This window comes from Aspergillus saccharolyticus, assembly GCF_003184585.1.
Source record: "Aspergillus saccharolyticus JOP 1030-1 unplaced genomic scaffold BP01scaffold_17, whole genome shotgun sequence".
Classification (NCBI taxonomy): Eukaryota; Fungi; Ascomycota; class Eurotiomycetes; order Eurotiales; family Aspergillaceae; genus Aspergillus; species Aspergillus saccharolyticus.
In genome coordinates this window covers 541,376-565,809 of record NW_020290627.1, presented here as the reverse complement: position 1 = coordinate 565,809, position 24,434 = coordinate 541,376, and the positions used below count along the sequence as shown (strand labels likewise).

The 24,434-nt window shown below is 55.0% G+C and overlaps 6 protein-coding genes across 6 annotated transcripts; 2 read left to right on the top strand and 4 right to left on the bottom strand.

Moving 5' to 3' along the window:
* Positions 1 to 26: 26 nt before the first annotated feature.
* BP01DRAFT_297642 (oxysterol-binding protein related protein OSH3) lies at positions 27 to 3,062 on the bottom strand (the record flags this gene model as incomplete). The annotated part of the gene is made up of 2 exons (XM_025571882.1): positions 27 to 2,915; positions 3,027 to 3,062. 2 exons carry the CDS (start codon positions 3,060 to 3,062, stop codon positions 27 to 29), a joined length of 2,925 nt encoding a protein of 974 aa, XP_025430991.1.
* A 939-nt stretch (positions 3,063 to 4,001) lies between these two features.
* On the bottom strand, positions 4,002 to 8,716 carry spt6 (chromatin-remodeling histone chaperone SPT6). The gene is made up of 4 exons (XM_025572697.1): positions 8,343 to 8,716; positions 8,112 to 8,285; positions 4,390 to 8,041; positions 4,002 to 4,318 (listed from the first exon to the last, which is right to left on the bottom strand). The coding sequence occupies exons 1-4, from the start codon at positions 8,517 to 8,519 to the stop codon at positions 4,068 to 4,070; spliced, it is 4,254 nt and encodes a 1,417-aa protein (XP_025430990.1). The 5' UTR covers positions 8,520 to 8,716; the 3' UTR covers positions 4,002 to 4,067.
* A 1,115-nt stretch (positions 8,717 to 9,831) lies between these two features.
* Positions 9,832 to 11,654, top strand: ste7 (MAP kinase kinase Ste7; the record flags this gene model as incomplete). The annotated part of the gene is made up of 4 exons (XM_025571888.1): positions 9,832 to 10,119; positions 10,176 to 10,333; positions 10,415 to 10,952; positions 11,013 to 11,654. 4 exons carry the CDS (start codon positions 9,832 to 9,834, stop codon positions 11,652 to 11,654), a joined length of 1,626 nt encoding a protein of 541 aa, XP_025430989.1.
* Positions 11,655 to 12,533: 879 nt separating this feature from the next.
* On the bottom strand, positions 12,534 to 15,298 carry BP01DRAFT_63748 (uncharacterized protein). The gene is made up of 2 exons (XM_025579989.1): positions 13,082 to 15,298; positions 12,534 to 13,014 (listed from the first exon to the last, which is right to left on the bottom strand). The coding sequence occupies exons 1-2, from the start codon at positions 15,148 to 15,150 to the stop codon at positions 12,627 to 12,629; spliced, it is 2,457 nt and encodes an 818-aa protein (XP_025430988.1). The 5' UTR covers positions 15,151 to 15,298; the 3' UTR covers positions 12,534 to 12,626.
* Positions 15,299 to 16,248: 950 nt separating this feature from the next.
* Positions 16,249 to 17,945, top strand: BP01DRAFT_357362 (RPAP1 family protein). The gene has a single exon (XM_025575186.1). It carries the CDS (start codon positions 16,275 to 16,277, stop codon positions 17,751 to 17,753), a length of 1,479 nt encoding a protein of 492 aa, XP_025430987.1. The 5' UTR covers positions 16,249 to 16,274; the 3' UTR covers positions 17,754 to 17,945.
* Positions 17,896 to 24,407, bottom strand: BP01DRAFT_341860 (anaphase promoting complex subunit 1). The gene has a single exon (XM_025573461.1). It carries the CDS (start codon positions 24,286 to 24,288, stop codon positions 18,061 to 18,063), a length of 6,228 nt encoding a protein of 2,075 aa, XP_025430986.1. The 5' UTR covers positions 24,289 to 24,407; the 3' UTR covers positions 17,896 to 18,060.
* Positions 24,408 to 24,434: the final 27 nt, after the last annotated feature.

The following is a 24,434-nucleotide window of genomic DNA, read 5'->3' as shown; positions in this document are numbered from 1 at the left end:
GAGGGATGCTGCTCAGCCCTCAGGCATTAAGCCTTAAAAACAGGCACAACGCCTGTCCAGGCTCCTTTGGCCCTCTCTTCCCAGTAGCCATCCTTGCCAGATTTCAATCGCCAGGCAAGCTCGCCGCCCTCGGCCGCATGGTCCACCTGGGCAAACCAGCGTGGCGTCCACTGCTCGCCGGCGGACTCCATCGCACGACGACGGGCGCGTTGCCCTTCCTCGAGCTGAACCTTCAGCTCCTCGGCACGGTCGACATCGCCATCCTCGAGGGCGCGCTGGTCCGGTCGCAGTCGCGAATCCGTCGCCGGAAGCTGATCAGCCTCGATTGGGGTGACTTCATTGAGGGTTGCCGCAAATGCCGTCAGGCCATAGTGCTTAGGGGCATTGGGGACAAGAGAGCCTGCGTTCCAAAGGGTGGTCCCCGTCGGTGACCCATTCTTCGTGAGTTGAAGGGAGGTCGTCCAAGTGCCTGTTAATCCGAGGCCGAGATCACGACCGCCAGCATCGACAGTCTTGGTGATAACCTCTTCACTGCGACCAGAGAACATACCACCGGCTTTGAAGGTCGATACCGTCTTGTGACCCGTCGTTTCGTTCACGACGGTGGTCTCGCCGACAGGCTCGACGTACTTCTCGCCAGCAATGATGTTGCGCAGGAACGAGGTTGCCGAAGACCAGCTGTAGTGTTCCCCAGTAGCATGGAGCGTGAGCCGTATACGACCCTCCGTCACGATCTCGGCGGACTTTCCCCAGAACTTCTGCGTGGGCATGGGGGACTGCGTTAGGCTCCATTCCGAGCCATCGGCTTGATACGCCAATTGAACGGGTCGGTGAGAGACCTTCTCCGCGATAAATCGGAACCCTAAATCCTCTCGGACCAATTCGTAGGTCTCGCCAAGCATAGGGTTAAAGGGCTTGCGAATGGCGCGCTCGCGGACGCGATTGCTTGACAGCGGTGACAGTGCAAATGCAGTTACGTATGCGAGTCGTTCCACTGGATCAGAGACCTTGGCAGCTTTGTCAAGCAGCGTGGAGTATTCAAGGAGCTCAGCCGCACGTTGTAGCAAAGAAAGAGGTTCATTAGATGAAACAGGCATAGAGATCTGGGACAGATCTTTGCCGACATTTTTGCGTAGGAATCCGATCAGACTCGGTGGCATCACCGTTGGGGCAGTAATGTTCTCGCGCCGCGGCACCGGTTTGAGAGGTAAGGGGGTCAGCGACTTGGGCCGCACGGGGAAGAGCGGCGAAGACTGGCCGTCGCTTGTCTCTTCCGGAATCGTCTCATCATCGTCACTATCCGAGGGCGCATCGTCTGCGACGGCGTCCTCCTTTGCGCGTGTCGAGGAGACGGCGGTACCATTGGCTTTGTCGCCACGGGAGTCTTCATCTTCGCTGTTGTTATCACCTTGAATGGTGAGCAGCGGCGAGGTATGGCCATCATCCACAGCATCGAAAAACTCTTGCGACACATCGGATTCAAAGCTATGCCGTGATTGCAAAGACCGACCGGCCGGGCGACGGCGATGCTTGGTCTCGGCGATCAGACTGGAGAACTCACTGACGACGTGGTCCAAATCGCGCAGAACCGCCATCAAATGCTCATGAATCTCGTCCATGTGATCGGGGTGGCTGGTGACGCTACTGGGTGTGCGATCACCATGCACCGAGGATGAATCAAAGGCCCCCGGAATGGCCAGCTGCGAGGACATGGAATTCATGGTGGTGCTGCGCTTGACGGTGGGTTGAACCGTGGCACTGCTCTTGCGCCTCCAGAAGGGACGTCGGCCGTCAGTGGGCTCTTCCCCACTCATGTCGGTCGGGGTACGGTGAGGGCTCGGAGAGCGGCCGCGGGGCCGATCCGTACCGAGATATTTGGGGTCGGTATCCTTAGCTAGGCGCCGGACGGCATCGCGTGTGCCGGATACCTTGCTGACCAAATTTTCGACTTGCTCCCAGTCTCTCTCATCAGACACAGTGGCTTGCATGCGCTGAGAGGGGACGCGCAACAGCGGCTCCGAGGGGTGGTTGGGGTCTTCGGCTGAGCTCTTCGAAGAAGACGCTCGTTCCAATGCACGCTTCCAGGCAGCGAACTCTTGATCATTGCCGGCGCGTAGATGCCAAACTTCAGTACCCGAGTCAATTGAAATTTCGCGAGACTGCTGATTGCAGGCGACCGCGGCCAGGTTGAGAGGAATGGAGCCGCGCAGGGCGGACGAGTTCCGGTCGTGGTAATAGGAGAGAGTGGATGAGGTGAAGTCGAGCGAAAAGAAGCGGCGCGCCCATCCCTGGTGTCGCTTGCGTCTCCGCTTCTGCAGCAATCCCGTGTAGGTCTGAGCTGCGTCAATCTCGCTGAGTCGAGAGGGTGGAGGAGGCGGCAGCATGCTGTTGCCCCGGCGGCGCGACGGCAGGGGCTTCCCAGCCTCGGTAGTCGTTGGAGTTTCGGCGATGCCCTGCTGCGGTTGACTGGCTGCGTGAGGGATTGGAACTGACTGGGGCGGTAGAGCCGTTGGGTAGGTGAGTAGGGCAAGGGTCACGGTCTTCGAGATCTGTTTCGAGAAGGTATTGTCGAATACAAGGCCGTAGTTTCCTCCTTCATTCGCAGGAACATCATAAGTGCCGCGAACAATGCGTTCAGCCTCGCATTTCCCAAGCCACTGGATCTGCTTCAGGCCCATGCCGGTCAAGCGCTCAATTATGGAGCCATTGGCGCGCCCGCCGGTGCTGGCAGCTATCGGGTCGGGGGATTCAGAGCCGGGAGTGTCGGCGATCGTGGGGAGATTTGTGTTCGAGCCCAACAAGGCGGAGTTGCCGGGGTGTTTGAAGATGCCAAAGTTAATCGATTTTTTGTGTGGTTGAATGCTCCAGGATATGGTGTGACATGACTTGACCGCAACCCAGCGGACAAAATAGGACTGGCAGGCGACAGAGTCGGAATCAGTCTCAGCACGATGTGATCGGCGCAGAGCGACTCAGGATCATAGGGAAAAGGGGGAACACGGTCGTGTCAGTCATCCATCCCTTACCTTGCTGTGGATCTCCAACTCCTCCATGGCAGCCATGACGAATGCGGGGAAGCAAACAACGAAGGGACTTGGGGAGCCGAGTGCGAAATCAATTGAGAGTGGTGAATGAGCAGAGAGAGTTGATAATTGTAGGTATGGAGTGAGAATCGGCCACAGGTATAATAATAATAATAATAATTAGTTGGGTATGGATTGAGGACGAGGCTGACAAAGAGAATTGAGGGCGAGGCTCAGCTGCACGAGGGGGGGGGGTCAGCAGGAGGCAGTGATCCGTTGTGGTGAGGTGAGGTCACTTACACACACACACACACTCTCTCTCTCTCTCTCTCTCTCTCTCGCAAAACGGGCAAATTAGAAAAGCTGAAAAGGCATCAAACAACAAGGAATAGACAGGGAATTCACAGGCGAGTCATTGGAGAGGAGGGAGTTGTGGAGTTGTTTTGAAGCAGAGGAGGGGGAGGGAGAGAATGAAGATGAAGGAAGAAGAACAAGGAAGGCCGGAAGGGACCTTAAGGGAAGCAAGAGAGGAACGCGGCAAGTCAGCCGAGCAGCAGCAACTCTGCGCATTTTCGGGCCCTCCATTTTTGAGTCGCTTACTTTCACAAGCACAGAATTGAATCACTGATCAAAATGAGTTCATGATAAAAGAAAAAAGAAAAAAAAAGTAGTTCATGAAAAAGAAACCCTGTTGAGTATATTCCACAAAGACAAGAGCACAAATATACGAATTATGCAGTCCCGCAACCTGATGCAAAGAAGAACCGAACTATAGGGAGAAGTCAAGGATAGCGAGTAGAGAAGCACCATAAGAAGGAGAAAGTGAACCCAGCCAAAAAACCAGTTCAGAGTCAATCCCTGCCAAATCAACCGGAATGAATTACACAAGAAGAGAATTGGTCAGAGATTGGGACCATATGGGAAAAGACGACGAAGACCATCATGCAACCACCCCCCCCTCCCCCTTCCACCTAATGGCCACCACACCACTCAATATTACAGAGGTATACATACAAATGGGAAAAAAAAAGGACAATCCCGATCTTAACGACGCCGACCCGCTTGCATATTTGTGAATAGCAACTTGAAGCCATTGCACAATGCCCGCATGTCTGGGTACGGGTTGCGCTGCAACTCATATCCCTGAGGGATTACCTTCACCGGCCAACTGTGGGTTTGTGCATTCTCACCCGCCTTGAAGCACAGGAAGAAGTAGCCGGCATGCTTGGGATCCAGGCAGAATGCATACGCCGACCGGCGTGGATTGGCCTTGGTGTAGGTTTCCAACCAGGAGTCTAGAGAGGGTCCGTTAGCAAAGTAAAAACAAGAGAGACAAATCGAACCACAAGGATGGAAAAATCCTTACATGTAGCATCCCGAGTCCCGTCCTGATACTTCTCATGCAGCATCATCTCGTCTACCTTCTTGGCCATGGCCTTGACATGGTTGAAAATCAAATCGTCCAGATCACTGTAAGTATAGCGACCGCCCACCTTCAAGGTGCGACCAACCGAGAATTCGTTCTCCTTATCGAGCTCGAGGACATCGATATGTTGGAAGACGCCATCTGCCACCTTCCACGTGACAGCCAGATGATCTGGTCCTTTAGAAGAAGGCCGGATCACCACGTCCCCACGACTTTGGGAGCCCAGAAACTCCTCAGCCTGCGTGGAGTTGAACGGCCGGAACAAGGGGTGCTTGATGACACGCATCGTGCGGCCACCACTCTGAGTCTTCTCCTGCATAGCCTCTCGGTCCTCATGCTCTTGTCGATCATCCCATTCACTCTGCATCCGATCGCCCGGGATTCTGCTGGTCGGCCGGCTGACCTGCTCCTCGCGTAGCGACACATTACACGAAAATGTCTTCCGGTTCAAGAACAAAATCTTGGCGGGGACCGTTTGATGCGGCTGGTACAGTGCTCGCACAGGAATGTCGTAACGATCCGTCAACTCCGACTCCGGGACAAGCGCATCAATGCCACAGTCTAGCTTGCCATCGATGTGATCATCGGTCACGCGTTTGATCGAGATCGGCACCACCATTCCCTCCGCAAGAGTCTCTGTCGTCTCGCCCGTGAGCATCGTGAAGATCTCATCAGTGCCGAGGAAAACATATTGTTTCCGCAGTTCTTCGTATGGTTGCTGCAACTCGGCGCGAATCGTTTCGAGCGTCGCCCGCTTGCGTTGGTTCAAGTTCTTCTCCAACTGCTCTGCATATTCTTCCAGAATCAAGTCGTTCACCCGATCCTGTGCTTCCTCGCGGAAGAGCTTGCGCACGATCGCTCCGGAACCGTTCTCGTCGGTTTCGGCCTTGATATCTTCCTCGTCCAATTCCAGCGCATCGGCCGCCATCTTGCGCGCGATGTCGTAGTCTTCCGGATGCACCCGAGTGTTATCAAGGGGGTCAGCGTCCGGATCGGCATTCTCAAAGTCGATATACAAGAAACTGGCGCAGTTGTTCCATACTTTAACGCCCATGGCCGGGTATTGCGCATTGACACCTAAGAGCTCGACGCGATTGTTCACCACGCCGCCGTTCATGTTCACGATCTTCAGCAAATGGGCTGCCTTGCGGGGACCCAAGCCACAGACATAGGGCAGCAGATTAGCGGTCGCCGGGTCCGTCACGGCCTCGTTGAGGTCAACGCCGACCAGGTTGACCATATCAACCAGTGCCGTCTCGAGTTGCTTCAATAGCAGATCTTGGGAGATCAGCTGCTGGCCCGGCTTGAACTGAATCGACACAATGTCACGGCCGAGCGAGGCATATTCCTTGAGAGGACTCTGTAGATACTTGGCCAATGCAACACAGTAATGCGTCAGAGGTCCAAAACTAGGATGATCCTTCTTCGCGCGCTCACTGTGCTGATAGAGACGAGCCACCTCGTCGTTGACAATCACCACCTCCAATGGATCCGTGGCTGTCTCGTCCCGGTCATCAGTATAAGGCGCGCCGCATAGGTTACGCTTGTCCACCAACTCGGTCAACAACTTGTACAGGCGGCGCGTTTCCGGCGTGTTGCCGGAGACACCGATGACATCCGGACGGCGACGGCCCACCAAGCTGATAAAGGCATCAACATCCTTGCCATCGGCTACATTGCGTTCCCGATCTCCAACTGAGAGGTCCACGAACTTCCCGTTCTCGAGAACCCGGCCATCTTCTTCGACGTAAGCCCAGTGAATGGGCTCTCGCCCCACCACGCCGGAGCCAGTGGAAAGAGTCAGCACGCGGGGGACGGTGCCCAGAACCATTCCCTTGGGCTTGTATGGAGCCTGATCGAGACGATAAGAGAAGGTTTCGCGGCATTCCTTCGCCACCGAGTTCTCACACTCTTGGCGGAGGTTCTCCTTCACACTGCGATTGATCAACCGCTCCAACTTGCCCAGCGCCAGATCCACCACGTCGCGTCGAGTGCGGTTCCAGACGTCCGCCAGCTCACTGTAGTTATCAGATTCGATGTCTGCATACAGACGCTGCCGGAAGTGGTCAAAGTTCTCAAAGCGGACCTTAACCTCGACCAGGCCCTCCTCTTCAGCTTTGAGCATGCGCAGGTACATCTCGGGCCGGCGGGCAATGTCGCTTAACTGTTGGTTCCGGAGATACTTGAATTCATAGTACGGGTGCTGCTCGTCAATGCGGCGCAAGCCCTTCTCTGTTCGGAAGCAGTCCACGACACCGCTCATGTAGTACGCCTGTCGGACCACCTTGCGCATCTTGGGACTCATAACGATCTCCTCGGCCAGCATGGTCTTCGCAGCCTTGACAACATGAGAGGAGTTTGAGAAGTCGTTGTCCACGAACGAATCGGCCAGCTCTTCCGGACGCTCGGCGGGATCCTCGGTATATTGCCGGCGGCCTTCCTTTAGCGCATTCTGGGCGAAGGCATCAGCTGTGATGCCGAAGGCACGAACCAAGCCGTACGCCTTGCCGTTCCGGACGCGCTCGAAGAATGTCTTGCTGGTCGCTTTTCGGCGATGAGTCTCCCCGGTGCTGTCCCCATTGGCGAGGGTCAAATCGCGCAATTGAGAAGCGTACTGAAAGTGGAGGTAATCTTGGACGTCCTGTAACTCCTCCATGCTGGTAGCGGTGGATAGCATCTCGAAAACGATCTCATCGTTGATGTTGAACAGACTTTGCAAGTTGTCGTAGGTTTTCTGGATGGTCGTACGTTTCTCCACCAGCGCTTTGAATTTGAGGTCGTTGTCGAAGATTTCCCAGAGGTCGGTCATGTTCAGAAGCTTTTCCGCCTTGGTGGTGAATTGCGAGGCATCGGCATCGGGGCCAGCCCCATCGACAGGGACCTTGACCGCATGGATCATATAGTCCTTCCGATGCTGGAAGATAAAAGGGACTTCCCAGTCGTCGGTGACGAGGAATTCGAGCACCTTGGCAACCGACCGCTGGAAGGGATCACGCAGCTCGGGCTCAATGCGCTTCTTGAGGAGCATCAAGTTCGAGATCCAAATCGCCTCTTCTCGGAATTGGTCCTCCGTCAACACCACGTTGCGGTACGGTTTACGAGCGATCTGATGGCGTTCAGGCTCATCGAGTAACCGGATCTGATTATCCTCTTCCGTCAACATCTTCTCAGCCAGCTGCGATGGTTCAAAAACGTCCTTGAGATCCAGATGCTTCTCCTCGTCCTCTTCCTGTTCCTCTTCTTGCTCCTCCATCTCGAGGGCAAACAGGTACTCGTTGCCATCTCCGAAGGCGGCGCGCATATCATCGAGGGCGTTTTCATCGAGACCCGTGGCGTCCGTAACGCCCAGACCGCCCTTGGACGCGCGGGCAACCTCATAATCCTCGCGCTCACGTTGGACTTCCTCGTCGGAAAAGACATCCTCCTCGATAAAATCGTCCATCTCGTCGTGCATGGGTCGGCGGTGGCCGGACCGTCCATAGTCGCCGGCGGGCTCCTCATCCTCGTCGGAATTGAAGATATCGTCGATACCTTGAGATGGCTGTCGTAGATCGCGATCTTTGTGGCCACGCTTGAGGCGCTTGAATTTGGGCTAATTCCAATAATACGGGGTTAGTCCACCGGGCGAGTAGTCCTTAGGCGATGTGGCGCGGGAGACCTACCTCTGCTGCGGATGAAGACTGGAACCTCGGAGGTAGTTCACCGATGAGTTCTAGATCTTCTTCATCCAGGTGCTCATCCTCCCGCTCCCGATCTCTCTGTTTCCTCTTCTCCCGTCGGCGCTCGGCGCGCTCTTCTAATTCTTCATCCTCGTCGACAATGAAACCTTCGCGTACCTAATGCAGGGAATGCAAGGTCAGCTTGCGCGCCATGATGCACCTTGTAGCACTTACAGCACGGGCGGCTTCTTCATCGTCATCATCTTCCTCTTCTTCTTCACTGGAGTCGTATTGATTGTTAATGGTGCCAGCACCCTCCCGAACCTCACCGTCATAGTCGTCGGCCAACTCCTCGTCATTTTCATCGTCATCGATCATCGCCTCCCCCTCAACCAAGTCGCGTGCACTCATTGTGTGATTGGGTCTGGGGGGGTTTCGGTTGGTAAACGGACAGTCGGGAAGTTGGAGATGGGAGGGAGAAGCTTGAAAAGACAACCCCAGAACAGAAATGCGAATATAAGACGGGGGAGAATGGGAGGAGATAGTAAAGAGCGCGGACAACAGAGAGTAGTTTGTGGGGAAGGTGATTTATTTGGGGGGGGGGGGGGGAAAGGGAGGGGGTCTTAAGAGTGGGAGAGAAAGAAATGAGCTTTGGAGCTGGAATCAACGCAGCAGCAGCAGCAGCAGCAAAGAGTCGAGACAGAGACAGAGAGAGAGAGAGAGAGAGAGAGAGAGAGAAGGCGTTGCTTGGCTGTTGTGGCGCGGGCTTCCTTTCACCGCCCGGCTGTGGCTGGAACCAGATGTATTGCCATTCATACCGTACTTAATAGTTATTAGTATTAGTTACTAGTTAGTTAGTATTACTGGTAGTAAAAGTTGAACTCTTACTGATATTATCACTCTTAATATTTTCTTATTTTTCAGACAAAATCATCGGTGGAAGTCTTCTTTTTCCCCCCTTGTTTCACTAATCATCACCACCAGCGGGTCTTAATCCTCGTGGCTGTCTTTATTGCGCGATAACCCAGAGAACGAGAAGCATTACTACTCCAGATGATAGAATAAAAAAAAAATTATGAGAAAACAAAGAAGAAAGAAAAAAAAAAAAAAAAAAAAAAAAAAGGGGAAAAAAAAAAAAAAAAAAAAAAAAAAAAAAAAAAAAAAAAAAAAAAAAAAAAGAAAAGAAGAGAAAGGTATAGGCAAGACGCATTAATTACTAGGGATGCTGCTGCCCGAGAGGACTCAGGGTGATTGATTGATAGATCCATCCATTTCTTTTCCACCACCACCACCTCTTCTTCTTCTTTCTCCTCCTCCACTTCTTTCTCACTCCCTCCAATATACTACGCATCAACTCTCCTCTTTTCCAGTCTTCCCTTTCTTTACTCGTTTGTTTTTGCTTGTTATGGTGTGGAATCCCACTCACCCCCACAGTTTCCGTCTCTTGTAATCCATCCACTACCATCAACCCAGCTGGAACAAGCCCTCCTCGCCGCCATCCCTTCCCCTCTCCCCCCCCGCCGCCTGTTCTTCCGGCTACAGACGCTCGGCGCTTGTTCGGGTTGCAGTCGTGTTCACGCCATAATCAACCTCCATCCATATTGTCCGTCTGCTTGAAACTAGAACACCTCGTTTTTCCGTGAGCTCTCGCATCATCCAGCCTCTTTGTCACGGCGACCTCGTCACCCCGTCTCCGTTACGCCGTCTCCCGCTATCGGTCGCCATGGCCGACCAATTTAAAGCGCGCACCCTGAAGCGCAAGAACGTCAAGGGTCTGGCGCTGAATGCGGCTCCCAAACCTGCTTCGACTTCCGCCGATGGAGATTCTCAAGGTTCTGGCGCCGTTGGAAGTGTTGAAACCAACCGCACCGATACCCTCGAGATTGGCTTGGAGTTTCGATTGGACTTGCGCAGTGAGGATCTTATCACGTTGAAAGAATTAGGCGCCGGCAATGGTGGTACCGTCTCGAAGGTCATGCATGCATCGACCAAGGTCGTCATGGCGCGGAAGGTATGCCTCTCGATCCCCAGCTCAGTGGAATGATGCGATGCTGATAGACAGGCTAGATTATCCGAGTCGATGCCAAGGAGAATGTGAGAAAGCAGATTCTACGAGAGCTGCAGGTCGGCCACGACTGTAATTCCCCTAATATCGTGACCTTCTATGGCGCTTTCCAAAACGAAGCCCGAGACATTGTGTTATGCATGGAATACATGGATTGTGGGTAGGTCGACCTTTCGCCGACTTGGTCGCCGGGGCTCCCTTTTTGCCTTGAAAAAAGCCGGATTCGCTAAAACAGCTCCAGCTCCCTCGATCGAATTTCCAAAGATTTTGGTCCAGTCCGGGTGGACGTCCTTGGCAAGATTACCGAGTCCGTGCTGGCCGGTCTCTGTTATCTTTATGAGGTCCACCGAATCATGCATCGCGACATCAAACCGTCGAACATCACCGTCAACTCACGAGGAAACATCAAGCTGTGCGACTTTGGTGTGGCCACCGAAATCGTCAACTCTATTGCCGATACCTTTGTGGGCACTTCGACTTACATGGCTCCGGAGCGAATTCAAGGAGGCGCTTACACGGTGCGCTCGGATGTCTGGAGTGTGGGACTGACGGTTATGGAACTAGCCGTTGGGCGCTTCCCCTTCGATACCTCAGACTCAACGGCAGGCGATCGCGCCAGTGCTGGCCCAATGGGTATTTTGGACCTGTTGCAGCAGATTGTGCACGAGCCTGCTCCGAAGCTGCCCAAGAGCGACGCTTTCCCACCCATTCTCCACGAGTTTGTCGCCAAGTGTCTTTTGAAGAAGGCCGAGGAGCGGCCAACACCCCGGGAGCTCTACGTATGTCTCCTATCATTGCAGACGTGCAGAGAAGACGCGCAAAGACTGACCGATTCTCAGGACAAAGATGCATTCCTCCAAGCCGCCAAGCGAACGCCAGTAGATCTCCAAGAATGGGCCATTAGTATGATGGAGCGACATAACCGGAAGTCGTACCTCGCTCCGCCGGCACCCAAATCACTCAAAGATGATGTGCAATTCTCATCTTCACAGCAGCAGCCCAGCCCCGCGGTCCAACCTCCTGTCAGTAAAGCCCCTGCTATTAAACCTGCACGCACCCCTCAGTACGCCTCTCCCTCGTCCTCTGGCGATCTCTCCGTCATGGGTCATGACGGGCCTGTGCACTATGCCCACAACTATGTTCCGGCCAATCCCTCGCCCCGTCCCCGACGGACCACTCGCTCGCCGCCCATCTCGTTGGAGCATCTGTCGCTGGAGAACCGCGAGGATGAGTATCGCTCTGGCCGACGGCCCTCTCGCACTCCCGTCGATGGCCCTTCTCCGGGCCTGGAACCTCCCATGCATCCAATGAGCTCTCGCTCCGCCAGCTCGCACAATACCAAATCGAGAATGCCGCTGCAGTCTGCAGCAGCCCTGCCTGTCCGCTCGCCACACCACGGCCCACCATCGGGATCGGGCTCGAGCGGCAGTGGTTCCTGGCAGCGGTCGATGCGAGGCGATCATATGACCGGCGCTGTCTAAACGAACGACAAGGCAGACCGTGCCTCTGTCTGTCCTTCCATCTTCTATCCCGACTCTCCGCCCCCTTTCACGTCCCCTTCCCGTCCCCTTCTTCACCCGTTGCATCCCCACGGCGTAATTCACCCATTGGCCATCCATGTCTCTCATCTTTGCCACTCTGTTGCGGCCCATGACCCCTGAATATTTCTGTTCATCTACATATATGCGCGCTATACATAGTTGCACTCTTCACACTCAGCTGTGCCCTTGTTGTCACCCCCCTCCGCATCTGCTCCGAACCCACCCCCCCTGAATCTGTCCCTATCAGTCCGGGGACCTGAAAAAGGGATGTGGGTGTGTCAAGTCTTCTTTCTTTCTGCGTTTCGCGTCTCAATTAATTCTGGTTGTCAATCGTGAGGCTGGGACTCTCGGATTTTCTTGTTCTATATCGGTTCTCCCTTCCATTCTTTACTTGGTCCGTTTTCTGCTGCACCCGGGGATTTCCGTGTTCTCGGCAGGGCTAGGAAGATGCAACGAATGCGAATACGAAGATTGGTTTTGTAGACACGCGCACCTACATGTGCCCTGCCTGTAGGCCTCTCTCCATACGATCCTTACGTACTGCGCAAAATAAATCATTCCTGGCGCACTTTGTCCCGAACCAGACTCGAAGGAAGTGAAAATGTGAATAGTCCCACTATCAACCATTACTGAGTGAGACGAGGTTAGACAGACATTGCAAGCAAACGAGTCAACAAGCGAAGCAGCAGAAATATCAGGTAGAGCAAACACCGATTCCCGAAACATGCAGCAGGTGACAATCCCGATGAACACCCTAGAGTAGACAAGACAATAGTAAGGAAAGACGTTAAGCACTCGAATCTCATCATGGTGGGTTTCAGACAGGCTCTGCTACAATGCCCCACGGCCTTCTGCGAGAAGATATCCGGGTTTCCTCCTCCCCCCGAATCACTTCGCACCCTCTATCAAATATCAATATCGTCTTCCGCCATCCAAGTTTGTGGCAGGATTGGGGCCGGAGGGGGCGGGAACGAGGTTGGGTCGCGGGGCGAGCTCGACCGGTGTCCTTCCACCGCGTGTGCTCGTCGAGCCACCACGACCCGCTGCCCCTCCTCCACGACCGGGAGTCAATGTGGTGCTACCGGATTTCTCATGGTCGCCTTGGTGTCGGGCAGCCTTGCTGACGCGGCCCCGGCGAGAAGTGCCACCACCCCGCGATCCAGGGCCGCGCAAAGGTAGACCGGTTTCCTGGGAAATGGGAATGGCCGCAGCCAGTGGTACCTGGTGATGCGCCGTGACAGGGGCCCGACCACGACTGCCTCGGCCACGGCCCCGACCTCTCTTGATGGTACCGTCGGCTCTAGATAAGCCAAGTCGGATTAGCGATTCGTCCTATGTGTATAATAGTCGCTTTCTCGGAGACTCACCGTTCTACTTGCACCTTCTCGCCTTCGGGTACCAGAGGGCCACTGTAGACGAAGAATCCATCCTTACTGGCAGCGGCCTGTTCCTGCCAAGCCAACTCACTGTCATCTACAAAGGGATCATCGCGATCGTACTCCTCCATCTTCTTCTTACGCCGCTTCTTCTTGCCTTCCGTGAGCTCCGGTCCATTCGATCGCGCTGGGGCGCCGAGAGCACCTTCCCCATCCATCTCACTATCACGGTCGACGTCAAGGGTGAGATCTTCGTCGGCGCTCTCCCCGGCAGAAACACCTCGTCCCGCCTTGTCACTGCGTTCAAGAGCAGCCCCAGCGGCAGCGACCCGCGCCAAGCGCTCTTTCTGAGCCGCGAGTCGCGGATGCAGCGCAGCGAAGCCGTACTGCTCCTCTGCCAGACGCGCGAAATTGACAATCCTGTTGCCATCCCCTTGGAGGGGGATGTGAAGGATGATGTTGGGGGTGCGCCGCTGCGACGCTTCGCTAGTGGGTGCGCTACCGTCCAAGCCAAACAGCGCATTGGATATCAAGCCTGAACCTTGAGGTAATGGGGGAGGCGCTGAGTCCTTGGCCGGTTTGGCCGGTTTGGGTGATGTGGCATTCGACGCTGGGACCCCTCCGGAGCTAGCTTTGACCTCCTTCTTGGTCGGCTTGGGTACAGCAGGCGCCGGAGCGGGAGGCTCGGGATCAACATCCATCGGTGTCGGCTCCAGGGTCGGCGGGGGTTTGATAGACGGGGCGGGAGCGGGTGGTGACGGTGCGAGTGGTGATGGTGCGAGTGGGGACGGTGCGAGTGGTGACGGTGCCGTCGCCGTTGCCGGCACCGATGGGGGTGCTACGGGAGCCGACGATGGTGTAGCAGCAACCGCATTCGCTGACGGTGGTGTCGACTGCGATAGCTCGAGGCCCGGTGCAGGGGGAGGGGGCGCCGCATAGGGAGATCGATGCGCATACGGTGAGGTTGGTTGGGACTGTAGCTGAATAGGCACTTGAGGCGGCGTGGGTGCGGGTTTAGGTATCGCCGGGGAGGGTTGACTGGGCGGACCTAAGACAGGAGACGCATACGGTCGTGGGGTGTAAATCGACGGAGCGGCCGTTGTCGGCGGGTCAATAATGCTGGCGATAGCGGGTGATGCACTGGCGCGATTGGGACGGGGAGATATGGAATGGGTAGGAGGACTAAACGCTGGCGGGGCGGATGAGGAAACATCAAAAGCTGACCGAATCGGATCGAAATTCTGGCCGCTGGTCCGCTGCGGGGGCTGAGCAGCAGTAGACGGCGGCGGAGCTGCAGGCGAGTGGTGTGGTGGCGCGGATGGCCTCATGGTCGGATAAGGTGCAGAAGCCGCGGGCGGGGGAGTAGGAGTGGGATGAGACGAGGGCAGAGGTCGGGGAATATTCGCGTGGATTGGACGCGTCGCCGGCATAAGCGCCGGATGACGGTGTGAAGGAACACTGTGCCCTGAAGGACTGGGGCCCGGCGTGCTGGGGGTGGGAGCTGAAGCGGCAGAGACAGCAGTCACAGCCGTTACAGCAGCAGTAGCATTCACCAGGGGTGATGGCGGTTGTTGTTGTTGGGTTGAGAGGGGATTTGTATGAAGGGGGTGGACGTGGGCGTATAATGGGACTGGCGCTGCAACTACTCCATTTGTTGTCGCTGCAAAGGGCAAAAGAGCAGGTCCGGTGGTTCCAGGCACAGAGACAGTCGTGGGCGCCGGACTCTGGTCTGGCGTGGCTGGCTCCAACTTCGGTCTCTTGCGGGCTTGTGAAGACGATGAAGCCAGATGAGCACTCGCACTCGAGACTGACTTGTCTCGCTGGCGCCGACTGCCTCGCTTGGGCTCCTTCTCGCGATTGTCCTTGTTGTGGATGATATTCGGGTCTTGACCCTCCTCCTTCCGATCTGTATCCTTCGCTTTAGTCGCTCGAATCGTGTCTTTGCGGTCGGGATCGTGGTCGTCGTCCTTCTTACGACGCGACCGGCGAGGGCGAGATTCGTTGGTGGTGCGGGACTCGTGTACGTTCTGGGTCGGTAGATTGGAGGACTCGGAGGACATGATGAGGAAGAATAGACGAGTCGAGAGAAAGGGGAAGGGGAGAAAGAGAGGAGGAGAGAGGAGTTAAAATTAGCAGTGATGGTGCATTGAGAAGATGGGTTCGCGTTGGAAAGAGATACAATGCAAGAGAGGCTGGAACCCGTGGTATACTGAAATTCAGTGGACGCGGTGGGCGGGAACCGAATCTGCAATAGCAACGTTGAGATGCAAATGAGATGGATTCTGGGGGGGGAATGGAGAAAATGGAGAAGAAGAAGAAGAAGATGATGATGATGATGGCAATGGCGAAGCAATGAATGGGGAGAGACGAGCAAATACTGACACTCAGGCACTCCTGCCCGAGCAACAGTGCATACAGTTGGAAACAGGGACCCGGCGAGAACAACACCCCAGTAGGAAGAAGAAACAAAGAACAAAGAAAAGGGAAGAGGGGGGAGAAGAAGAAGTGGAAGAAGGATGAAAGGTGGGACTATAGTAGGAGGGAGGGCCAGTGCAGGGTGTGGGAAAAGGGAATTAATGAGGAGAAAGTGGAGGAAAGCAGAAATTGAGACGGATCTTCTCCGCTCTCAGTCCCTGCAAGAGAAGAAAGAGAGACAGACAGAGAAAGAAAGAGAGAGAGAGCGAGAGGGACAATGGAAATAGTGAGGAGTTGATCTACAGGCTGCGAGTCTAGAGTTGTGAATGCACTACTACTTGATAATTATGTCTCTAGAGTATACAAGAATAAATGCAAGAGGAAAAGGGGAATTGAGGGGACTACTGTGAATAGGGGGGTGTGAATTTGCTAACTATTAAGAGCGAAGCAAGCTATTGAGGTTGATGGTTTATACTGGGGGGGGAGATGAATCGGAGATGAATCGATAGGTACATCATGGAGAGCAAAAGGATCCCGATATCAGATTAGGTCACATGATATGCCAAGGCTAACCCGATCGGGCATTTGAATCAGACCAGCCACTAGTCTCAACAAGGACTAGCAGAATGTGGTTTTAGCTTTTGAGCCTCATGTTGACTCAGCCATGCTATTCCTCTTTGGGAGGGGAGTTCTTCATTCTTCCGCACGGCTTCCATCTTGCACTTTCTTGAATCCCCCCCACTCCCGAACACATTGATCTAGATTCCTCATGGCTTTCCGTGGCGACCGCTTTATTCTAAATCTTGACGATTCTGACGATGAGGGGCTTCCCCCCGCCTCGTCAGAGGGAGCCTCTACCCTTGCGATTCCCGGGATGATCGGAGAGATTCGTGAACGCTCCCCCGCCGCAAACCCCGCGCCGCCGACGCTCAAACCCACCACCGCCGCCGGATTTCCCGCTCATCGTCGACGTAACAAACCATCGGCCTTCAAACAACGAAGAGCCCCGGGCTCTTCGTCGGATGCTGCAACCACACGTACCGAGAACGACGAGAAGAAGGCAATCGCGGAGCAGAATGACCGGCAATTGGCCTCGATGTCACAGGCACAAATTCAACGGGAACGGGAAGAACTGCTTGAATCGTTGGATCCATCTCTACTCGAGCGATTCCTCCGTCGAGCGCACATCACGGATCCTGATTCCTCGGCCTCTCCCACCGCGCAGCAATCGCAATCACTCTCCGGCGATCAAGAAGAGCACGAACTCAACGCAGCCACCACCCTAGAACCGAAGACGACCGCACAGTCGGCCCCGGCCAACCCAACCTCATCTACCTCGTCGCGACCGCCGTCACCTGCACAAGTCAGCGCTGCCATTGATGACCTTCCACCTGCTCAGCTTCCCTCCGACCTTCATCCTGCCGCCGCCGCCGCCGCCTCCCTCCCCCTCTCCGGCTCCGTCCACTTCCCCACGGCCCCCTCCGCATCCGCCATGCCGAACCTCGATCCTTCGTCGCCAAACTTCCTCTCCGACCTTCAAACACACTATTTCCCCAACATCGCGCATGACCCATCCAGTCTCAGCTGGCTTCAACCTCCTTCCGCCTCGGACGAAGACCCTGACTCAACCTCTCCTTACCACCCTGCCAGCACCGCCCAAGCCATTCATCCCGCTCACCTTCGTTTCGCCTTACTGGGCACCATCCTCTCGCCATCAACCTCTTTATCACTCCCTACAAGTCTAGGCCTGCATCACCACGGCAAGGATCCCCATGCAGCTGGGTACACGATCCCCGAGTTGGCCATCCTCAGTCGCTCCACCTTCCCTGCACAACGATGTATTGCATGGCAAGTCTTGGGCCGGATCTTGTTTCGATTGGGGAAAGGTCAGTTTGGAGAGAGGGGAACGCCTTTGGTCGAGGGGTTGTGGGCCACGATCGAGAAAGAGGGGGTGGTCGCGGGCATGCTGGCCGAGGCGGACGATTCCGGTGACACTGATCGCGTTGCCAAACGGGGACAGCAGAAGGAGGAGGAGCAGCAGCAGCAGCAGCAGCAGCAGGGCGAAGTGGACCAGGATCAGACGGGAAATAGTGAAGAAGAGTCCCCATCTGTCAAAGATGCACACAGACGACGACGACAACACCATGCCAGTGCAACCGCGTGGGCTGTTGAAGGAGTCTGGCTGTGGCAAATGGGCGGGGGCGGAGATCGGGGAATCCTCAAGGCGGGCGCTGTTCGGTCTCAGTGAGATCGAGAGTAGGGGAAGATCGTACCCAGGCAATTTGAAATGACGACCGTATGAGAATAACAGTCACGAACTTTAAGGGAATCATTTGCATCATTTGTGTCTATGATAAGCCTTGTATAAATATCATCGCATGCAGCGGCTGGAAATCCACCCCTTGTCCCACTCCCTCTATACTATTACAGCCGCTCTTGGAATAACAGCATAAATCGTTGCACAGATGTGAACATCTCCATCGGGTCATCAATCATACACCATGCGGTGTTGCCGTATTAATAGGGAATAAGAGCACTTATCTGACGGACATCCGTCACTCATAATCTCCAACCTGCACTCCCCAGATCTTCCACCTTGTCTCCTCGATATAGTCCCTGCGCAACCACAGACCGTCAGAAGAGCCACCTTGGCCCTCCTCGTCCGTCCCGTCATCATCAGCCCGTGAATCAAGCCAGCTGAATAACAATCGTAACTGCCAGAGCCGATCGCGGACCTCATCTGCATCGGCGCCCCGACCCTTCGCGGCCTGGATGACGTCGTGCACCGTCCGCTCGAGAACAAGTTGCATGTCTACGGCGGAGGGACGTAGCCAAGGCACGGCCGTCGAGTCCACCGCCGGCGATGCGGAGCGGCGACGCCAACAGGTGGGAAGTGACGGGGGTAGTACGAGGGCTTTCTCACGCACGCCCAGATCCCGGAGGGAATCCAAAGCAAAAACCCATTCCCAGAGGTTGTTTGCGAGTGCACTCGGAGGTCGTGGTCCCGTCAGATTGGTCCCTTGGGTTGGCACCAATAGACCTTTGCCTACTGTGGAGGACGGGAGGACGTCCTGTGCATCACTGAGACCGGCCAGGGTCGACACGAAGACAGACGATGCGCCCGTGGAGTTGTACATGGCCCTTCGGCGGAGATAGACCGATTGGTCGCCTTGGCGAAGTTTGTCACGCAGGTCAGGATGAGCAGCAAAATCCAGAACTAATGGCCAGTAGTCCGCATGCCGGATCTCCACACGAGTCAGCCCGCTAAGGTCAGGAAGGAGGCAAGGTGCCGTGACGGTATGTCGGGTGCCTTGTGCATTGGTCCAAGTGATGGGCAGGGAGATTGGCCGGCGAGAATCCAGATCACGAGGCACCAGGCAGCGTGGTTCAGCAGCGAGCACCCACAGATGGCGGAACGCCTGCAGATGGCATTTGTTGTCGAGTACAGTAGTGGGGAAAATAGGGTAGAGAGAGCAGAGCAGGGAGGCGATGGCCAAATCGGAGGTACCCAGTGTGTAACTGCCGCCACCCAAGAACAACAGCCCCAATGCCATGTGTGATGCCATATGGCTGCCGTACGGCGTGTCCGAATCTACGCGGCCATGCAAAGAGCGCAGCCGGCGGAAGAGAGCCAGATCACCCGTGCCGGCCATGACCGCAGCGGCTGAGAGAGCGACGACGTCTTGGCAGTGTCGCACTGAGTTGCGCGTCAGTTTGGCATCGTAGTTGGTCGCCTGCAAACGGCAGAGGCGGATGAATTGGTCGAGATAGGCGAGGAGAAGATCGCGTACTGCCGGCTGAGCTGAGCCGGCATAACGCAGACCGAGGGTGAAACACAGCCCCGCAACTATATTGAAAAATGGCATGTCGTCGCTCCTGAGGCGGCGCACGCCCCTCAGCCGATATCGACGGCGATACACCGGTGGCAGACTTTGCACAAACCACTCATCGCTGGGCCGGATGCCATCCCACATGATCAAATGGCGTGCGAGCGTGCGCAGGAGGAAGATGTCTGGTCGGACGTAATCAAACCGCACCGTTGTATCTGGAATGTCAATCTTCTGCGCCAGAATCTCGTCATTGGTTTTCATGAAAATAATCGCCAGCGCAATTGTCGCACCAGCTGTGGCTCGGTCTAGGATGTGCGCAAGATCCACATTCTTCGTACCCACAGCTACCGCTAGCAGCCGTTCCACAATGTGCATATCGCGCATACCACGAAGGTCTTTTCCTTTACCCAGGTTGATGAAGCCTAGAGCCAAACCGGCGGCAAGACGGTACCCTTCGTCCCGCAGGTCATCGTGAGACGGGCTACTCTCCTCCTGTTCCACGTTCTCGATCTCTGATAACATGACTTCGCTCATACGCCGATGTTGCGAGCCGCAGTACAGAAGACCGATGCCCATAATGCCCGCCGTTTGGGTCGAGGGGGACAAATTGAGCTCAGCGGCACCCATTGGCAGCATCCGCGTGACATGAACAGACAGAAGCCGTGTAATGAGGGTGTCCATGGTTCCCAGGTAGGAGGCCGAAAGACCAAGCAGCAAGCCAATCGATGTCATCGTATGCTTGGGAGTCAAGTACTTGAAGGCAACCCACTTAGCCAGCGACTTGAGATGGCCATTGAGACCTAGAGCCAGCAGGAAGCCCGCATGTCGATTAGTGAGCTCCTGTGGCTTATTGAAGAGGATCCACGAGGTATCGATGCCCTTCGAATGTTTCGAGATTGCTAAACCAGTTGACACCCCATTATGGAAGAAGGCCCAGCAAACCTTCTCCTCACTAAAGGAGGCACGGTCTGCGCTGATTGTTACGTTGGAAGGTTTCATAACACATTGCAACGAAAACGAAGGAATAGGTAGTTTCTCGGTCAAAAGGGGTAAGCGACTACTGAATGCCAGCATAGCCCGACCGGTGGGGATGGAAAGGGTCCGCAGCGTCACTAGTTGCACAACCTCTTTTTGCGCCTCCAATAAATCTGAATCAGTCCATTCTGGCTCGGGTACACATTCGGCTACCGGAGCCTTGGACTGGTTCAGCAGGCGCGTCGCTTCAGTAAATCGCTTGTCTTCTCGGAAGATCAGCCTTGTGACCGACAGGCGGTCTGCCTCTGCCGACACCTCGAAGGAGTTGGTCGCATCAATATCCAGTGCAGAAATGCCGATGTGATGAACGTCGCGTATTGCGTCATGCGACATTGCAGGCTGGAACGGTGCGGGCGCAGGCGGTGGCCCCAACTGGTCTCCACCAAGGGAGATGCTGAGATCCTCGCGATCGATAAGCTGGAGAAGCGCCGAGTCCCAGGAGGGTGAAGCATGTAGTTGGGACTGCAAGATGGTTTCGTATAAGGGAGTGCTAACACCTTCCGGGAAGGTCTCGATGATGTCCTTCGTGAAACCCCAACGATAAAGAAGCTGGATCCGGTCCAGTGGCGTTGAACACTTGTGCACCTCTGAGAGGAAACCATCTAGCGCCAGAGTTCGTGGCGTGAGTGCGTAGCACTCTTGCCATAGACGACCCTTCTTTGGGGATCTGTCAGAGCCGATAACCAGGTTCAAGAGCGTGAAGAAAGACACCGAAGTCTCTCTCCATGCCTTCTCGAGATGCAAGAAGATTGAAGGCGGGGCGAACGGCTCGTCGGGGACTTCGAGCTTCGATATACGCGAGTCCTCGAACTCCCAGCGACTCATACTGGCCATTTCCGTTCCGAAATACGTGTCGTCTGTCCAGGACCAAGACGCCCATCCAAGCCAGCCGCCAATCTGGGCCAGGACGGGAGCGAGAAGACCCAAAGGTTTGCGTGACTGTTCGCTATCGCAAATGAAGAGCTTCTGTTCTTCCCGAAGCAGATGCAAAGCCACTAAAATCGTACATAGTGCAGTACTTCGTAGGCTTTGGCTAAATGACAGAGCTGTAGGCAAGAATCCCTCCGAGCCCACAGCGGAGTCACCCTGCGGACTCTGTAGGAACTCCCTTGCCAGAGCAATACAGCGAGTGAGGTAGGTATTTCGTCGGAAAGTTGAGCGGTTTGAAGCGAATGGCGCGGTCTGATCAAGTTCGCTGTCCTGTGCATCTTGCTCTACAACCCAACTCCAGGAGCTGGTGTTCATCCATGATGCAATCACGCCAGCAGAGCCAGATTCCTGGTCGAGCATTGCCTCCCAACTCTCTGAGTCGATAGATGTTCCGCTACTGGACCGCAATAACCCCTTCTTCCGTCGTGTGGGCTTGTGTGATGTCTTTGTCGGCTTGGTTTCAATAAAAGGAATTGCCATTGAAAACAAGACCAGAACCATAGCAGTCCATTCCAGGTCATCCTCTTCGGTCTCTCGCCCACGGAGCCATTTCATGATTTCCCACCAAGTCGACAGCATACCATCACCTGCCTTCTCGGAATCCGGCAGAGCGAACTGGCACACCTTGAAGATATTCTTCACCATTTCATTGCTCGGCTCCATCCTTATTTCAAGCTTATGTCGGCGATTGCTGGAATCGACGACATCGAACCTTCCTCGAACAGCTGGGTGATCAAGTCCAATGATGGCGATCGACGAATCCGTCATCAGGCGTCTCACGCCGCTCTCTCTTCGCCGGCTTCCGGGAACGTTTGAGTAGATGCCGTATGCTTCATATAGCATCATTTTACCCGGGACTTCTACCGCGTGCGGTGTACCCCATGGAGTTTGGAGATATAATGCACCTTGGCCATGGTCGCCTGTCCTTACTGTGATGAGCCTCGAAATACCGCCATCAGTCACCTTGCAAGCATCCCAGACATCTGAAACATGTTGTACGCCTGAAGCCTGGACAAGTAGCGAGCGCTCGTTCGGGGAGGCGCTCTTTTTGGACTTTCTAGTGAATATACCTCCATCTTTCTTAGGGATAGCAACGCGATCTGCTCGGAGAGTGACAACGGTCATAGACCTTGCCTCTTGGTCCACCAAGCACAGGGCCAGGGCTGCGGAGTTCCCGTCATGTGCGGTACCGAATCTCGACGGTGAAATCGTGACAATCTTCGCTCTTCGTGAATTTGACTTGGGTATCGCTGGGGTATAGAAAGAGCCCGAGAACTTGGATGAGAAGCTCTCAACCTTAGTCAGGAGTACTTCTTCTGGAAGTCCCGATGCCGAGTTCTTCAAGTCCATATTCTCGATCCCTTCGAAAAGGCTTTCATTATTGAGTTCTTCCAGCAGTCTGTCCACCGGCGCATCAATGAAGCTGCTCGCGGTGCTGTAGACGGAACCGCTGCCCGGTGGCAATGAGCCTCTCGGATTGAATCCCAGACTTCCTCGAGTGCTACCAGCACCAATCGACTGCCGCAGATTTCCGTGAGGCATAGGGCCCGATTGACTTCCTGTCGCCAAGTCTGAGAAGGTGATTCTATCCTGGCTAGATGCTAGGTCCGCTCGTGCCAACAGAGAACTGACGCGTCGGGAAGTCTTGAGTGGCACACCAATATCCCCGAAATCTTGGCCCAATTTCGAAGCTAGATCATCCTCATCTGGCCTGCCATCTGCAGAGTACTGCGACAGAGACAGACCGGACGTGTTCCACGCGTCACCCCTAGGACCGAAGCTTTCTCTCGCACCCGACGGGCGGGCAGCAGGTGTACTTGATCCTGTATTCATTCCAAAGTGGGAGCTCCGTCTCTTCGATCGAGTCCCATCTGTGTCTCGTCTCTTATCCTTTCTCTTCTTCGACGCTGGCGCGAACTCATCTTCTCTGTAGCGTGCTGTCCAGATAGTATAGAGGCCTGTGTTTATGTTGGAAGTAACCACGAGAATCAGAGGTCCGTTAGCCAAGCCCGGGTACAGTCCAGATAACTCGTCTCTGGGCGATATATAGACGATCTCGTCAGCAGGGTCAAGAACATCCAAGCCCGAAGGTCGGGTGTTAGCACTCGTTTGTAGCCAACGGGACGATTGTTTAGTTACAACCAAGCCCATCTCTGAATGAGGATCCATGAGCGAGAATACGCGCGGAAGCTCTGCTTGTTTGCTATGCCTGGGCTTCAGACCTGGGTTCTGAGCCGGTGAGATTGTCAAAGATGGCCGACTTTTCTTGCCTGATGAAAGTTCTAGCGTCTGTGACGCTCGAAAATCGGGCAGGGTTGATACGAAAGAGTTCGGAGGCGCCATGGGAAGAGAACTCGTATCTTCCTCTTCGTGAACCTTTCGTTGGAACAGCAAGCCTCGAGGCGTAGCAAAGACCGAATCGACTTCGAACGGAAGGGGAACGACATGGCTATTGCCAGTCAAGAAGAAGATGTGAGCCTGGGATTTGAGTACCACCACTAATGCCCGAGAAATGTTGCCCGACTGATTTCCAGTTGTCCTTAGATGTTGATCATCTTGCTGGTTGAACTTCCGCTTGGCGCTGGGTTGTTTCGACTGTTGATGTGTCACATCAACATAGTGTTCGCCGAATTCTCGAGAGCGGCCAAGGATACTCCCTGCCTGCGATGGTTCACCCTTTGCCGCTGTAGACAGACTCGCCCCGGAGCGTTTGATCTTGCCTACAGAGAAGTTGGCCAGCAAGGCATGACGAATGTCCTCTTTTTCGAGATCTAGGCGGAATACTCTCTTCACCACCCCCGCTCGCGACCAAACTGCGCAAGTTTTCGTCCATACGATCTCATCCTCGACTGGAGCGTTGGAGTCTTCATCGACACTGGTTGTCCAGTTGTACAGGTCTTCGGAGGGATCGGGGGGCAATAGACCTTCAGCGACAAGGAAGGCGACAGCCGCAGGTTCGTGGAGGCCGAGGGACCGCACGGCAGCCATTATCGTCGCAACTGGTTGTCGTTGGGTGTAGCGAGTGAACAACTGGCAAGGCAAGCCAGAGACAGGGTCATGTCCATTGTCGACTGGGAAAAGAAGACAATCCCACCAGTAAATTTGGGGGAAGAAAGAGAGAGAGATGGAGGAGG

Excerpts from the sequence above, each read along its gene's own strand:
- spt6 (XM_025572697.1), bottom strand. The coding sequence starts at position 8,519 with ATGAGTGCACGCGACTTGGTTGAGGGGGAGGCGATGATCGATGACGAT. Across the intron at positions 8,042-8,111 it reads AGTCTTCATCCGCAGCAGAG|CCCAAATTCAAGCGCCTCAA; the intron begins GTAGGTCTCCCG and ends TATTGGAATTAG. Across the intron at positions 4,319-4,389 it reads CGGGACTCGGGATGCTACAT|ACTCCTGGTTGGAAACCTAC; the intron begins GTAAGGATTTTT and ends GACCCTCTCTAG.
- BP01DRAFT_357362 (XM_025575186.1), top strand. The coding sequence starts at position 16,275 with ATGGCTTTCCGTGGCGACCGCTTTATTCTAAATCTTGACGATTCTGAC.
- BP01DRAFT_341860 (XM_025573461.1), bottom strand. The coding sequence starts at position 24,288 with ATGGCTGCCGTGCGGTCCCTCGGCCTCCACGAACCTGCGGCTGTCGCC.
- BP01DRAFT_63748 (XM_025579989.1), bottom strand. The coding sequence starts at position 15,150 with ATGTCCTCCGAGTCCTCCAATCTACCGACCCAGAACGTACACGAGTCC. Across the intron at positions 13,015-13,081 it reads GAGAAGGTGCAAGTAGAACG|AGCCGACGGTACCATCAAGA; the intron begins GTGAGTCTCCGA and ends TGGCTTATCTAG.